This window comes from Ambystoma mexicanum, chromosome 10 (genome assembly GCF_040938575.1).
Source record: "Ambystoma mexicanum isolate Mex_15411 chromosome 10, UKY_AmexF1_1, whole genome shotgun sequence".
Classification (NCBI taxonomy): Eukaryota; Metazoa; Chordata; class Amphibia; order Caudata; family Ambystomatidae; genus Ambystoma; species Ambystoma mexicanum.
The window spans coordinates 372,519,568-372,537,130 of NC_090932.1; the positions used below are offsets into that span (position 1 = coordinate 372,519,568).

At 44.3% G+C, this 17,563-nt stretch overlaps 1 protein-coding gene across 1 annotated transcript in view; it reads left to right on the forward strand.

Moving 5' to 3' along the window:
* BRF2 (BRF2 general transcription factor IIIB subunit) overlaps nt 1-16,613 on the forward strand; it is a 148,498-nt gene extending 131,885 nt beyond the window's left edge. Inside the window, exon 5 of the mRNA XM_069617959.1 lies at nt 15,170-16,613. Within this exon, the coding sequence (XP_069474060.1) occupies nt 15,170-15,890 (721 nt within the window). The 3' untranslated portion in view covers nt 15,891-16,613. The remainder of the gene's footprint in view (nt 1-15,169) is intronic.
* The last annotated feature ends 950 nt before the right edge of the window (nt 16,614-17,563 follow it).

Genomic DNA, 17,563 nt, shown 5'->3' on the forward strand with positions numbered 1-17,563 from the left:
TGAAAGGTGTTAATGGGGTAAGGGGTGGGGGGGGTGGTCAAATCATTACTGTACCAGGTGGAATTTAGGAATGTATGTATAAGCCATTATATACAGTTTGTCCATAAGGTACATTACTTTAGTTAGCTCTGTTAGCGGTTTATTCAAAGGGGTCCCCAGCGACACTTTAAAAGTGCATCTGCTGTGTGATATGGTGCAAGGAAAGCGTTAAATGCAAAGCATTTAGAATTCAACCAACTGTCTTCAAATTCCCAGCCCAAGTCCCTGAACAAGTGTTCTGTGACAGTTCATTGATAAAGTTTTAGTTCACCTTTGTGAGGTTGTATGAGTATTCCCATGAAAAACAAGGGGGTGAAACAATAGTTAAATCTTAGTTATAGGGTCACCAAAGATATGTATTTAGTTACAGGTTTTTACAAGATGAAGGCAGCCATCCACTTGGGTAGTCAAAAGGACTGATTTTCCAGGCCAGGTTCCAACACCAAAGTCTAAGGGATGGCTGCCGAGAAAGACATCCTCCCTTTTTGGGGTAATGTCACAAGGACTTCAAAAATGGGTATGCAGACGGATCCGAGAAGCTCAACAAGAGAGGACTAATGGACTTCTGGAGGGTCTAATGACCTGGGAAAGAGTACTTGCAGAAGGTGGCTGTGCAGAGTCTCCGGGATCATGGATGCAGGTGCAGGCTTTCTTGCCCGAATTGGGCCTGGCTAGCATTGATTGTGGTCGGTCTCTGTCATTGGATGCTTAAGTTCGGAGTCTGACTCCTCCATCACTGCAGGGCCACCTCTGTCAGGCCACTTGTGGCAAAGCAGGGCACCACATATGCGGCAACAGTGGCACAATCTTCTGATGCCTTACACAACTGAACATTCAAAGAAGACCAAGGCCTCTGCACCAAAAGCCATCTTGGTCCAGGTGACTGGTGCAGCAGCAGAGGCACGATGAAAGATATCCCCACAGCACAAAGGCGGAGCACGCACGCACGCACGCACGCACACGCACGCAACAGCCACTCTAGTCTAGCACAACAGGATCCTCCTCTCAGGATGAGTCCTACGCAGGGCTCAATTTGCACTAGCCATTGTCTAGTGATAACTGTCTCTTGGCAAGAACTGGTGTACTGTTTGTGTTGAACAGTGATGGTGAATGACTTTGTGGCTGCCAAGTACCAGTCGAGTGAACACTCCCGCCCTAGAGTCCAAGAGACTCGTCGGAGCAATGGCAAGCCATAAAAGATGGCGAGTCCACTGTACCTGCTGACTCAAAGTAAGGAACAATCGTAACTGGCTTACCCTGGTTGAGGCAGCATCTCGCTCCAAGTTGGACACCATGTAGCAGAAAAGCTTCCAGATAGTCCTGCAAAATCTCCTTTCTTGGTTTACCAAAACACCCCTGAATCTTTGTAATAACTCCAAATTGAAACCATTACATAAAACCTAGCATTGTATAGTTTAACACGGTTAATCTACCCAGCAGGAGTTTTTTTGTACAAGGCTTCAACATAGCAGCTAGATGCAACAATTTTTTTAAGTCTGAGATTAATCTTATGTTTGTAGACAAAGGCTTGCCACGAGCTAGCTCCCTGCAAAGAAAACGGACCTGTTGTACCTTTCCCTGTTTCAGTCCCTTGAAGATGAATCTTGGCGTGCAGGGTTGCACTCTTATCCAGAAAGTTCCAGGGCTCAGTCGGGCTTCCATCCACCTGTGTGCTTCAGCTTCTTCGCTCTGTACGCTGTAGCAACTGAGTAGGCGTGGTAGTGTCTGTCTACCTCTTTCAGGATCCTCCCTCTTATTGTGGTGGTCCAACCCTTTTATACTTCTCTGCAAGGGACTGAACTTCCTCTTTGACTCCCCATAGCGTGTTCCCCATTTGTGTTTGAAGCCACAGATGTGTTTGGTTATTCCCCATCTCAAGCTACTCCCCTTTTCATAAGTGGATATGCTTTGTACTCAATTATACTTAACAAGCATGAGCTGGGCGTTAAAGGTAAGCACTTCCACCAGCAGGGGGTGGGGGGCGGGCAACGCGTTTGTCTTTGATGCACGATAATGGAGCGCAACACAGGTTTGAATCCCGATCCCGCACTTAGGAACCACTTGCTGGTATTAAGATCATTTTGATGTTTTTGCAGTTCCTCCCGGGTGCATTTCGCCTGGCATTGGAACGCCAGGCTTGTGCTGTCTCTTTCCACTTTGCCCTTCTCCACAAGCGAACTTTCTGCCATATTTTGCGACTATTTGACGGAGCATGCTGTTTTGTACCTGTGGCTTCGACTTTGAGTTACAATAACCTTGCCTATGGCCTTGGGGCAATGCAGACCCTGCAAACTTGCGTTCTTGCACATATTCATGCAATTGTTTGTGGGAGCACTGCAACCACCTTGCAGCCCACTGGCCCTGAGCTGGTTATTGGCTCTGGCCTCACTGGAGAGGTGCCATGGGCTTTGTGTCTTGTGTGTAGCCAACTTTGCTCTGCCGCAGTATTGTAAGACTTGCGAGTGCCCAACAAGACACTGTACTGGGCCTGTGGAAACCAGTCACGTCCACTGTCTGGGAGAAGGGGGTGGACAAGAGATCTACATCTGCTATAGCAGAAACTCATTGGATTCTAGGTCATCAAGAATGATTGATCAATAGTATTTTTAACATGTCTAAACCTTTTTTTTTCTTCTCCTTTTGAAGACTCCTTCATATTGTCTGAGCTCTGGAGCAACCTTAATTCAATTAATCGGAGGTTGGTACAGATAATTTGGCATTGCTCTGTAAACTGTCTTGCTCAGGCAGAGTGCTGATCACCAGTTTCCTACCCTTGTTACTTGTACCAATAAGAAAAACATCCTTAATTTTTTCATGCTTCATTCAGGAACGAGAGGAATTGCTGAAACTGTCAACCGGCTGCTCATCTAATGTCCTTATGGGCTTCGTAGTAGGTTTTATTAATTATTCAATCTGTTCAGTGATGCCATCAATTTGGGTACGTTATTTCTTTTTTGATGGTTCCTGCTTTGTCCTAGACTCCTGCACTTTCTTTTTTGAGATGCTCAAAAGAATATTCAGCTAGTTAAATCTGATAATTGCAAATTAAGTTGGAACAACAATATCTGCACAGCAGCAGTTGCGACACCTAAACGTATTGCACAAATTCCTACTTGACGGCTCTGTACTAACGGCCGTCTCAGTTTCAGGGTTTCTACAGTTCAATATTTTAAGTTCTAATAAAAAAAACTCACTACCAAAACGTAGCAGTAGTTGTCTACTCAGTCAATATGTGCTACCACATCATACAATGTACAGTCTGCCAGTTAAAAACAACTCAATCAGTAATGTCTTAAAAAACCAAACGAGGGAAATGTTCGTAGATACTTCATTGCAGATCTTTTTAAAATACTGCATATACAGCCCACCTCCCCATTCTGAATGGTCCTAACTCCCTTGGGCGCTTGTCGGATGAGCCCCCTGTCTTCTGGCACTGACCTGTAAGTGTATCCTGCGGCAGTAGACTGATGCAATGTGGCACTGACACTAGTGTCCAGTAGCGCTTATCAGTTGAGTGGAGCAGCTGGAGAAATATGTATCTGGTGACTTGAGGTTAATGCAGGAGCATAGGAGCAAGGTAACATGGCTCCAAGCCATTTGGGCCCTGAATACCTGCTGGCCCAATACTGTCTGTTCGATCACTAGTGTTCACAGGTACAAACATTCACTTTCAGCCTGGATCACAGGAATGTTAAGCCCAAAGCGTGCTGTTGACTGTGAATGGAGTTGTGACACGAGACTGGCATGAGCTGCCGAAACTGCCCCCACGTTTTCTGTTGCTTTCCTCCGATTCCAGTTTCTGTAGTGAATTGTGTATGTATGGTGAATATCTAGAGCCATTCTTCAAACTCAGAACTTGGGGGCTTGGGTTTTGTCAGCCATCTAATCGGGCATAGCCAGCCGCCCACTTTAACCACAAACACAGATGTAGATTAGGGTTGTGTGGCATTTCAGTAACGTGATTCTGATTACCAGATATCCTTTCAATGTGTTTATTTTGTCAAGTCAAAATAATCTTTCCCTAACCTTAAGCCCCATCACATGGGTGCTTGTCAAGATGTCCAATGAAAACTACACAAGTCGGTCTGGAATCCTGTTCTAATCTCCCTGCTTTACCGATCAACAGAGCATAATCAAAAGCAAGACTGAGGCGAATTGTGGACTGGAAGGGCTGGCCGATGGCTTCTGATAACCCCCTCCCCCACCACCAACCCTGTTCTGTTTAGTAACACGCTGGGCCCATAGTTCAGGTTCAATCAGTTCTTGATGGGCTGGACTGCTGCCCAAAGGTCCCCAGCCCAGGCCTTTTTGTTGGTATTCCTGTTTGGGATTCTGTCCATTTTCCATTCTCCGCCCCTCCCTCTCTGCCCCTACACTGGGGCTCTTCTCCTCGCTCCCCACTCTTGTGGTCTCCTCCGTTTCTGGGGCTCTCTTCAGTCTCCGTCCCCACTCTGCAGCTTTCTCTGGGGTGCTGATAGTTCTCACTCTCCACTCTGGCATTCTCACTCCTTCCCCACTCTGAGGTATTTCTTACTCTGCTCTTCTGGGATATTCCTCTTCTTTCCCCCACTCCGGCCTCCTTGTCGTCTTTCTCTTCCTTTTGCCAGCCTTCCTCTCCAGCTGAGCCACAGTGTATGCTTGTCGAGTGGTGCTCATTGGAGGAGCATTGGAGCTCTTCTGTCTTCATCCCATTGCAGAGCCGCTTGTCTTCCTCGGTCTTGCAGCTCTGTCTTCATGGAGTCTCTTACGTGACTTCTCCACTGGGCTCTGTTTGCCATCAGAGGCTATGCTTCCTCGTTCCTGTAGCCTCTCTGGGTGGCTCTAGCCGGCATGCAGAAGCGTCTTGCAGCTCTCCCCTGCAGTACCTCTGGGGCCTTCCTGCTGGCACTGGCGTTCACTCTACCCCTGGCAAACCTTCTCTGGGTCTTTTGGCGCAGTTAAACTCTGCATTTTCTAGGTGACAATCTTCCTGGATTTGTAATGAGTGTCTTAACTGATCCCTACCGAGCCTCTGTTAATTCCATTCACACAACCCGCTTTTGTGGGCTCTGTTCAGAGCCTGTGAAAGACTGGGACTATCTAGCGTCATTCTGGCCAGCAATGCTCTACAAAACACTACCATGCAGTCGAAACGTGTTGCCTGTAAGTGTAAAAAATTGCTGTACCAAACACACTGCATGGCTTAGAAGACTGACTCTGGGAAAAGTGAAAGGGTTAAAAGGCTATCCCTGTACCTAGCATCCATAGGAAACACAAGGTGTTCCCAGAAAAGTAGTGGTGAATGAGAGAAACTCGCTCAAAAGAAAAGTAGACTGTGGGGGTGGGAGGGTTGGGGGGAGGGGACTCACAAAGTGAGTCTTAAAAGCAGGACGAAGGCATACATTTCCCTATGAGTGCATGCACTAAAGGATGCCATTATGACCTGAGGGCTTGAAGCGTCTGCTCAAGTGACTCAAATCTTCACGAGATACCCTGAACGATGGCCTACGACTGTTGGTGACTCTTTGGTCGCCTCACCAAAATCACCTTGCCCTCTCCATCCTTCCTTTTTGCTGCCTGCAGGGTGGTGCTGGAGCTGTCTGCTGGTTAGAAAAAATAGTATTTCTAGTCCTGGTGAGCAACCATCTTGGAAAGAGATGTCGGAACTTGACATCCTTGCCCGCCCTTGCCCAAGCATCCAGCTCATGGTTGAAGTAGAAAACCAGGTTTCTACTATGTTTAGCTCGAGTGGCATGGTCACCCTTTAAATGCAATGTTTTTGTTTCTAGTTAATGGGGGCTGCTTTTACTCTTTCTAGCACTATAGTTTAAATCCTGGTTTTCAACCATGAAGTTCCTAAACCTCCAACTACCCAAATCTTTTAATGCTAAGCTTTCCTCTAAGGGACACATTCCGTGATTCAAAAATATAGCTATTGTACAGTTTAAAATAACTTTGTGTGGTACACCCCTTGCTTGCTGTGAAATCTCACAATTGCACTCTTCCGCCCTCCCATTGTACTTATTAAGCTACGCTGCGGAAACTAAACTGAAATGTAAGTGATTATTGGTGGTGTATATTTGTCTTGTTGAGGACGTCTGGACTAATTGGAAGCATTGCCCATAAAGGAACAAACAAATATCAGCCAGCAGCCAACTGGGTTTATCCATTGCAAATATTTAAAAGGGTACAGGCGATGGAGGGTCCTGCTTGCTCTACTTATGGCGCATTGCTTTGTTAATTATAGGGGCAAATATTGGCACCAAACCTGTATGTACCTTAAATATTTTTTAGAGAATCCTTTATGTACTGACATTCATTTCATACCATTGCCTCTCTTGTGCTTACTGGTATGTAGTTCTTGGATTCCTTTGGATTTTTATATAAACATAAACCTATTGGTCTTGTTTAGTATGTATTTTGTTTTCGAGTCCACTAGGTGCATCATGTAATGATTAAACCCCTTTTCTGTTACTACTTTTGTAATGCCAATGTTTTTTTAGTTTTTTTTTTTTGTGACCTCATAGCAGCAGACTGCAATATCGGACAACCATTCTTATTTAAATCGTTGAGTATATATGAAACATTCACTGTCCTGTAATATCCAATGTTTCACTCCCTCAACACAAATCTTACTCTCCCGTCTTATGCTTTTACTGCCCCTACATTAATTTGACAGAATCGGCTGCACTAGTTAAGTTTTTATTTTTGTAGCTAATCGTATGACAGTTTCAGAGGACCCTTAATTGTTAGGTAATGTCTCTTTACCAGAAACCAGTTAACTTAACTTGGCTTATTGGAGGTGGTGTCTCCCAATCAAAATAATTTCTAAGTTTTGGATGCACTTTTTATTTTTGGGTAGGTTCGGGGGCACTTTTGAGAGCAGGGCAGATTAGCATGCATTTAGTATACTAACTAGAATGCTTTCAATTCTAAACGTGAATCTGGGGAAAATGCCCACACTGGAGAACTATTTCTTTGATATGTCACTTACTTGTTGATACTGCACCAGCACCCACCCTTTAAAAAGTAGCCTAATATTTCTAGCCTGTATGTCTTCCACACTGATGGTCCCAAAGAATTTAGTTCTTGTCACAATGTGTGACCACCTTTGCATTCCTATGTATGCTTTGCAATGAAGCACTCTTAATTTGCCTTTTGACTTCACTTGGCAATGGCTCAATTAAAGGTGGTAGAAACTCACAAAAGAGAAGCAGCACACCCTTCTTTCCCTTTCCCATAGGTTTAAATAATTTCGAGCTATTAGTGGCTCCTCAGATCTTATCACTTTTTTTATGGGTGCCGGGGAGAGAGGAAATGACTCTATCAACAAGTCAACTATATACTGAAGAGATTGGAGTTCCTATTGATAATAGGAACTCCCGTCCCTTGCACACCTTTAGGTATTGGAATATATCCAAACAATTTTCTGTCAGTTTACTTAACTTGTCCCAACAAGGTTTCAAAAGTTAGTGCCTATGCACCATAATACTTTGTACTATTAATGTATTAATTTCCCAAATCTCAACCAAGAATGAAGGAAATTATAATTTCACAAGAACAATTTAGTCAAAAAGAGAAATTTTACTCCAAAGAGATTTTTTTATCGAAATGTAAAAAAAATATTTGCATAGCATACCGGAGTTATATTCACTCCTTATTCAACATATGCTTAATAGTAATACTTCACCATGAATCAAAACAAATTAATCAAATTAAATCAATAACCAAGAGCTCTACGTGTTTCGAGAGTATGACTCTCTTCCAGGAGCAGTGATTTATAAATAAACAATACTTTTCTTGTAACACCGTTTCATCAACCATAATTTTCAACGATACTTTGAAATTCACTGTTTTTGAAAAGTCATTCTTTGTGTCTTGTGTCAAGCTTTTCGTTGTGGAATTAAGGAAACGTCATCCTATGGCATATTTGTTCTTTTTCTGATGCTCTATAAATAGTATTGATATATGTGTTAGTGGTTTTTCTAATTAAAGCAGTTTGTTTAATTGCTTAGAGAATGTGCTTAAAGAAACATACCTAAGGGGATAATCACACGTACCATAATTACCTTTGTAGAGATCCATCGCTTTGACAAGCCATCACATTCTGGGAATATCATTCGTCAGTGAACAGGTAGGAACCTGGTTAATGCTAGAGATGTTTGAATTAAACAAACTGCTTTAATTAGAAAAACCACTAACGCATACATCAATACTATTTACAGAGCATCAGAAAAAGAACAAATATGCCATAGGATGACGTTTCCTTAATTCCACAACAGAAAGCTTGACACAAGACACAAAGAACGACTTTTTAAAATTCACTGTTTTTGAAAAGTATTGTTGAAAATTATTGTTGATGAAACGGTGTTACAAGAAAAGTATTGTTTATTTATAAATCACTGCTCCCGAGTCACTCTCGAAACGCGTAGAGCTCTTGGTTATTGATTTCATTTGATTAATTTGTTTTGATTCATGGTGAAGTATTACTATAAGCATATGTTGAATAAGGAGTGAATATAACTCCGGTATGCTATGCAAATATTTTTTATAAAGTTCGATAAAAAATCTCTTTGGAGTAAAATTTCTCTTTTTGACTAAATTGTTCTTGTAAAATTATAATTTCCTTCATTCTTGGTTGGGATTTGGGAAATTAATTAATAGTACGAAGTATTAGTGTCTATGCACCATAACTTTTGAAACCTTGTTGGGACAAGTTAAGTAAACCGACAGAAAATTGTTTGGATATATTCCAATACCTAAAGGTGTGCAAGGGACGGGAGTGCCTATTATCAATAGGAACTCCATTCTCTTCAATCAAAGTGTGGTCCCTATACTTTATGCAGAGCAAGTCTCCACAAGGCCTGAAATATGTTAACATGGATTTATGTTGGCCTCCCTGTGACTGTCTCGCTAGGTGGTGTTGCATGCACATTCATTCACCATAATGCCTAGTATATATATTTGGAGCACTCCTAATCCTACGTAATACAAGGCCATCTCTAAGGAGTACCTCTTTCCCAGGCCTTATTGTCCAGTGTATTAAAGCGCTCTTCAATTAACATTTACCTAAAATCGACTTCGGCCAAGCCCAGAACATTTTGCATCTGCAGTACAAAAGTATTGGGCTGCATTTAATGTACATATTTTAATTAGTCCCATTTCCTGCTGCCCCTTTGTGAATATGCTGTGTTCATGTGCATTTATTATGAGTCATCTAATTCTGAAAGTTTGGGTTGGAACAGTGCTGTTGAATGCACAGAATATTGGTTCACCCACCAAATCTAGGAACATGGTAGGATTATTATCCTTACAGCTTCACTTGACAAACTGGGTCACACTGCAAGATCAAGAGTGGGTTATGGTGTGAGCCAACGTTCGAACCACAGCCCAATGCTTTTGAAAAAAAATAAATCCAATTCCATTGTACTCTAAACTGTGCTTACGTTCCACTTAAATGCTGTCGGTTTTACACTGCATGCGCACAGTTCAGAATAAGCATTTTTTTTAATTAAATGCATCTCACGTCGCTTTAGTACAACGACAGTATGCATTCACTTATACACTAGCAAATTACAGAGCCCTATTCACACTAGCACACTACAGAGCCCTATTCTGACATATCTTTTTAAACAATCTGCAGAAAATGGAAATGTTTTTTCTACAAGCAGGGCACTGTCACTTGGCTTTAATATAGTGAGAAGTGACTGTTGCATTTCACGCAGAATATCAAGATATTCTTTTTGAAATGGATACCCCTTTGTATCTTGCCTATCCCCTTGCGCCCCAGGAACATAGGCTAATTACTCTTGGGGGTTTATCTAATAACATTTGTGGAGTTTTCAGTCCATTTCAAATATTCTTTAATGCTTGGCGTCAGATTGGGCCCTCTTCAAAAGAATTCCCAGTCAGTCTCTCCTCCCTCTTGAAAAGCAAGTCTGCTTTATGTAATATTTTCCTCTTGGGTACGGCCCATTTCTTGTTGGGTGCTGCACTCATCCCTTTGGAATCAAGCACAGAAGGGACACATTCCAGAGTTGGCTCCCATGTTCTGTGTTCCTGCTTTTTATAACCGCTCACATTACGACGCATTGTCTTAGTTCTGTCACAATTTCAGATTGGTCAAGTCTTTCCATTGACTGACCCAACAGATTGACACTACCAAAAGATACAATGTCGCCCCCCCCCCCCCCCCCCCTCTCGACTTTCCCCTCCTCCCCCGGCCCCCAATCTTCATTGAATGTTCATGTCTGAAAGTGAGGCCTATTTTGCTCTGTATACTTCTGAATGTGAAATAAGAATTTATTTCATATTTTACATGGCAAATGCTGATTTCTGTAATTCCTCAGTCCAAACACATCTGGAAATGTGACCTAATTATGTGGAATTTATTTCCATAGTTATTATGATGATTTTGTTTTTATTAATACATGAGCCATTCTAATTTATATGAGGGGAACCTAAGGATAACCATATTAATGTCATACCATTTCAGGGTTATATTAAAGATTTTTTTGTTTGATTCTAATGCCTTCAGTAAATGAGTAATATGACGAGTCTTTGTCCTGCCATTATGCTGACCATTTGGCTGACATTGTAGAGGCAGGGTCGAAAGGTCATGCTAAGTGCAATTACATTTCTTTGTAAGTGGGCGTGGCGAGAACCAGGCTGTAACTACATATCTGTTCAGATTCTAACTCTGCAAACACTGTGGATTTCAGTTTTCTTCAATCAATGAAATGTTCTAAGTGTTTATCCTTAAACTAAGCTTCTGTGGCAAGGACATTTTTCAGATAGCCCTTTTTGTTTATGGGTTTAAGGGTGTTTTCTGATGTGATTACTCCCCTCCCCATCCCCCCACAGGACAGCGATGTCGGATGACAGCCGGGCTTTAATGCAAACCCTGGCTCATGGAAAGTTCAAAATTGCTGTACTATTCAAATTAACATTTGCAACAGCCACATTGAAACCCCGCAGCCCCCCACTATTGAGCCATGTAGATGTAAGACCACAATTGATTTCTGTATGAAATAATAGCAGATGGCTTTAATACAAGATCCAACTCTTACATTGCAGCGCTGAAAACAAAAAAAATTGGTGTGAGAATGGCCATGTGAATTCCACAATATATATTTGTAGTTTACATAAAATGTTCTTTTAAGCAGATCTTCTCGAGTGTAACTTTTGGAATCTGCATTTAAGTAACTGCTTCTTGAGCGAAAGGTGCTCCTTTGGAAAACTTGCCAACATTCTAATAAAATTACAGTACACTTGACTTTAACTTTTTAACATGGTTATTTCAGTAGAACAGGCAGTGTTCTCTTGTTTGCTTAGTCGCATTTCTGACACACTTGGGCAGTTCTGATTTTTGGATAGAATGTGCCATAACTTGTAAGGTGCATTGCCTGCTGTTGATTTAAAGTTATTCAAAACTCTTAGGTCCAGTTCACATGAGTGTTCCTAGTATGTGCGATGCTGCTGTTTGTGGGGTGCAGTCTCAAGAAAGCAGATAACTACATCTGTCTCATAAGTGCACCATTTCCGTGGTAGCTGGCGAAAAGCACAAATCATGAATCAAGTGCTGTTATTCTGGCGCCTCTTGAAACACTTGGCAGTCTCCATGTCTCAATTTCTTCTCAACCACATGTTGATTGTAACTAGAGGTAGGGCACTCCTATGTTTTCAATGTATGAGCACATCATGCATTGACCTAGTTTATGAAAGGGTATGTGCAGACCTGTTAACGAGGAGGCACCATCTATTGCAGGGGTGCATTTACGCTGCATCCAATATTGGACGGCAGGAGCCATCAGACATAGGGGTGTTTTATTAATGCCAGTTATTTAATGTATTCTCCTGTCCTACAGTCAACTCTTTCTCAGAATGGTCTGACCTGGTCTGGTTTCTACTCTCCTCCTCTCAAATACACATGATGGGTGATCTGAACATCCACCTGGTTCTCCTGACTCCTCGTCCTTTCCGCAACCTTTGCAACTCTCTCGCCCTTTCTATCCTTCCATCTGGCCTCACGCACACGGCGGGCCACACCTTGGATGCTCTCATCTTGACATCCCTCTCACTACCTCACTTTCCTGGACTGCCCAGTTTCTACACAGCTTAAGCAGCAATACATCCGGCACAGCCACTGGGCTTCAAAGTTACCAGACCCGTGAAGAAAGTGACATTGGCTGCATTTACCTCCACCTACTCCTTCTGCTGACTCCCACCCTGACAGAGCGATTGAGGTTAGTGAGGGCTATCTCAACACCCTTGACACACTTGCCCCTGTCGTGAGGGTCCGAATGAAGCCTTCCAAAATGTGCAACTCTTGGTCAGACTCTGACCTGGCTGCCCTTAAACGCAAATGTAGGGCACCTGAGCGGAAATGCAATGTCTCGGGTGAACCATCTGACAAACTGGCCAGATGCCTCATTCAAAGGCATTATCGGGACTGCATCCGCACCAAGGAAGTCTTTATTCAAGCCTGCATCTCCACGGCATCCAACAAGGCTGAACTCCAAGTCTGCAATGAGCTGGGCAATCCTGCAGCTGCATCTTCGTTTATCACACCCACCCAGGACCTTTGCTCAGCCCTGACTGCACACTTCACTCCAAAAAACCTAGATCGTCTTTCCACCGACTGTTCCACACCACCGCATACAACACTGCAGCCTCCCTTGGGCCACACTCGCACCCCCCTCCACTTAACCTCTCTTCTCTCACCTGTCACACCGGATGAGTTTACCAGACGGGTCCGATCTATGAAGGCTTCATCCAAACGGGTGGACTCCTGCCCCTCAAAAACCATTAAAGACCATATCGACTCCCTCGCCTCAGCTGATCCATGCAATTGCTCCGTCTCCACTCAGTTTTCCCACCTGTACTGAAGCACTCCATTGTGCACCCTATGCTCAAACCCTTTTCCTCCTACACACCCCCCACGCCCCTCCACCTCCCTCCATTCTGGGAAACTTCTGCCCTATCGCCATCACTCCCTCCCTGGGCAAACCCCTGGAGAAACTGGCCATCTCTTAGCTGACCCTACACACTGAATCAATTGGTTGCTTACACGACCATCAATCTAGCTTTAGAGCTTCCAGAAGCTTGGAAACTGCTCTTCTGAACACCCGTGAAGACCTGCTCTCAAATCTTGACACTAACACCGCATCTATCCTCTTTCTCCTTGACCTCTCCTCTGCCATTGACATGGTTAACCACAACATCCTGATCGCACGTCTGTGACACCCTGGGAATCGCAGGTCCAGCTCTGGCATGGTCAACCTCCTTCCTCTCCGACCGCTCATCCCAGGTGGAACTTGCAGCCTTTCACTCGCTCAACCTGTGGTGTTCCCCCAGGGATCTAACCTATCCCCCTGGTTCTTCAACGTCTATATGGCTGCCCTGGCAAGGGTGATTGCCTCCTTCACCTCTAACTTCCAGTGCTATGTGGATGACGCGCAACTATCTTTCAGGCTACCCTCAGCCGCTGCCTCCTCCTCACTCACATCTGACTGTCCGCTAGTTCAGTCATGGTGTTCTGCAAACTACCTCTGCCTCAGCGCCACTAATGCTTAGAACGTGCACATCGGGACCCCTGCTCCCGCTTTCCCACTTCCACTCTGGCTGGCCTCCCTTGCAACCACCTGTGAATCAAGAAACCTTGCAGGTATTCTACCCTCCCACCCCCCCCCCCCCCCCCCCGAGGGTCACTCTCCAGAGTCCTGGGTCTATCCAAGGTGGACTATTGCAATAGCCTCTTCTGCAACTGCCATTGTTCTGCCCTGCGCCCTCTGCAGCTCACCCAGAACAGAACTGCAAGACTTATTCTTGGTCTCAATCCCAGGGACTGCATCTCTCCTATGCTAAAATCCCCCTATCGGCTCCCCGTGGCTGCAGGGATCAAATTAAAGACCCTTTGCCTTGGCTTTGAGGCCTGGGACCTACCTGCAACGCTGCCTACCTAAATGCTGTCCCTCACAAGCCCTCTGCTGATCTACCTCCAACCTTCTGCAATTGCACCGGTTCTCCAAGCAGAGATTTGGCGGGAGGTCCTTTTCCTCAGCAGGTGCCTCCCTCTGGAATAGCCTCCCTGCTGCCCTCCGTCTTGAGCCAGACCTGAAATTCCGGAAACTCCTCAAGACATTCCTCTTCTCCTGTTCCTTCTCGCTCCCTCTACCCTGCTGACGTAGTTCGCTCTCCTTTCCTTCTCATGACTATTCCTTACAGTATGCTGACTGGCCGCCTGGTGTACCCCAGAGTTTCACTAGTCCTTGGCACCCTTGCACTTTTCTCAGGGCCCTACACACCACCCAACACTAGAAATTAACCCAAGAGCGGCTGTGTGCACTTACCCCAGTCTCAACCGACTGGGTGCACTTGACCCTTCCCTCCCTGTGACCCTCTTTGCACTTCTCGATCCGTACGCCTGAAGATAGTCTTGTCTGTTTCTCCCCTGTCTCCATCCCTAATTCTACTGTTAAAATTGCAGTGTTTGGCCTATTTGCTATATCCCACACTGTTAAATGTATTTTTTGCACTTACTCTGCCTTTGCAGACTATTGTCTCAGAGTTTCAAGGGCTCTGAGCGACTTTTTCCCCCCGTGTTCCCACCCTCCTTGAGCGCTTTGAAACACTTGTGTATAGGCGCTATATAAATATACAGTTCTAATGGTGGTTTCACCAGGTATTCTAAATAAGTAGCAACATGGGCGTTTTTGACTGAACACCTAGCTATTAATCTTTCACTCATTTGGCGCTTCTGGAGAGTACACATTACGCATAAATTGACAATGGCAAGGTTATATTATGCGCTAACTTGTATTTGTAAATTCTCTTCTGTAGGCCACATGTAGCAATGACCTTCGTTATCCAAATTATGATCGATTGCCTTACCTGTGCTCCTTTATTTTTTTATTTTTTTTAACTTTGCATTAAATGAAAACCTGGCTGTCCAGTTAAGTTAGAGTTGACTTATGTACACTTAAGAACTACATTCTCTTCTACAGCAGTATGCTTCCCTCAGTTGCTTGCACTACATTTGTTGACTGATGGAATGTGCTGATGTATCAACGATTTGTGAAGCTAAAGCAATTTGGTAGGGCTGTGCTAATCAATTGATTTGGATTTCTTTTCTTGTGATTTATCTCTCCAGTTTCAGGCTGTTTCAACCAAATAGCGGTGTTCCGGCTCAGTTTTCAGAGAACATGGACAAAGTGGTGGAAAGGACCCTGCTGATCGTGGAAGTGGCCAGTGACACGTGGTTGGTGACCGGCCGGCATCCTATTCCAATTATCACTGCGGCTGCCTACTTAGCTTGGCAGTCTCTGCACCCAGCCTCCCGCTTGATGTGCCCCTTCCGCAAATTCTGTGCTCTAGCTGAAATTGACCAGCCTCCGCCCTCACCACCGAGACTGAAAGAACTTTACAGTGTGCTAACAAGGTTGGGGTTGCAGCTCCCCTGGCTGAAAATGCTCCCCATCAATGCAAAGACAGTAGTTCAGAACTTGGGAGATATCTTGCGTCATCGTAACTTCTTGCTTAAACAGTCTCTTGAAGTCGACACTGGAAAGCTTGGACTAGAGAATGACTCTTGCCCTGATTATGTAGAGAACATGTCCCTGGAAACACAGGGGCCATCAGAAGACCTGGCCCGCAATGTAGGGAAACGCGTTAAGTCACACAAGTCTCTTGTGAAAAGGCCTTTTCTCCCTCCGTGCCTTGAAAACCCCAGTAAAAGACTGCTAACTCAGCCACTTTCTGAGGGACAAGTTGTTACAGGGGACGAGGAAATTTCTGACAATGAAATAGAACAGTGCCTGCGTACTGAGGAAGAAATGACTGCATACTGTAAGGCAAACCCTGAATGGTTTTGAACTGGTTATGGTGCTAAATTGGTATGTGCATATGGCACATTTCTGAACTGCAATGGGGAGATTTTCTTTATGGCAGAGGTGGATTACTTTAAGAGACTCATCAGATCTCTGCTGGTGCCACAGATATTGGATGAAGGCACACACCTGGCCATGTATGGGAATTTTGCAGTGCCCCTCCCTGACCCACACATAAATACCTTTGTCACAGACACTACCTCCTTCCCTTTAGTTCTCTATCCCTCTGCCAATACCTCGACGCACTAGATAGCCCAGCGAGTTGCAGGGCCTGGATAAGTCCTTGGCCGCCACCTCCTTCCAAAGGCTACAACTGGATCAGATGGAGGAGCATATCTCGGCCAGGACTGGAGCAAGATGATTATCCTGTTTCCCCTTTAATTTTCAATGGCAAAAATGTAATGGGTGACAGTCAAGCTCGAACAGATGTAAAGGAACTGGCCACATTCAGATCTCTGACCCAAAGCTTTGCATTACAAGGGTTCCCAAGCTTTTTAGAAACTTGTTTGTTAGATGCTCTGCCTTACGATGCAGAATGGTCGGGCAGTATTGTTATGGAGACTTGGTTGTGTGACACTCCAGCAGCTTAGCATTGTGATCTTATCCACTCGTTGGTCTTTTGCACTATTTTCACATCTTCTTGTACAGTGTTCATTTTCTGGCAGTTTTCCTGTCCCTTAAAATGGCAATAAAAGCAGTTAACAGGTAGACTCTTGAATGTACTTTGTCACTTACTGGGTGGCCTTTTATCGCTGGATGACTAGCCGTGTTTACAGATCAACTAACTCCACCTTGATATGTTGGATTTCCAGGATTGTCAAATGTCCAAGATTCGTTTAAGTGGATTAGGTTTTAGACCAAATTCTGTTTTCAAAATATCAAACCCTGTTCAGTAGACGATCTGAGACTTTGAACACTTTTTGTTGTCAAACCTAGATCTTTAATGTTTGCCCACCCGCTCTACCTATGATGGGCATTAGAGGGCTGTATATGCTTCCACGGGGCAGTGCACTTGCTGCAGTGTTACTGGGCGTTGTAAAGCAGAGTCTACAAAGCAGCTTCCTGCTCTCCCATGCCTTAAAGGGTGTGCTTGAACTCTCCGCCCATGTGACTCGCACATATTCATGAGCCACCCTTTTAAAAATCTGGTGCCATGCCAATGTTCGTGGGCTACGTGGGAGTAGGCAAATTATTCTGAACTTGGCCGTCGCTGTCTTAGTTGGTACCTGCAGACTGGTGCTTCCTGCTCAGATTAATAGTGTTCGAGCTGGTGAGCATCCATGCTGAAAATAGAAAAAAATGTCCCCCCATATCCAGCGCGTGCCCAAAATATGATTTACTATTTCTACCACCAGCATCCCATTCATACTATAATCCTCTTATTCAATAGCCCGAGCGTGAGGGCCTGATCTTGCTACAGATAGCTACAAACCAAGGGAAAGGTAGGATTGGCAGCCTGTCTTATGTGCAGGGATCATGTCTGCTTTAAAAGCTTCAACGTTGTCAACCATAAAACGCTGAAACCGATTGCAGTTCAAGGAAGTTTGAACCACCTAAAGCTCAGTGGTCTTTAGTCATTCGACTAAAGTCTGGTACTGCTAGTAGCAGGGCATTGTAGTCCGTGTTTCCAAATGAAAACTCAATTTGGTGTAGTCGTT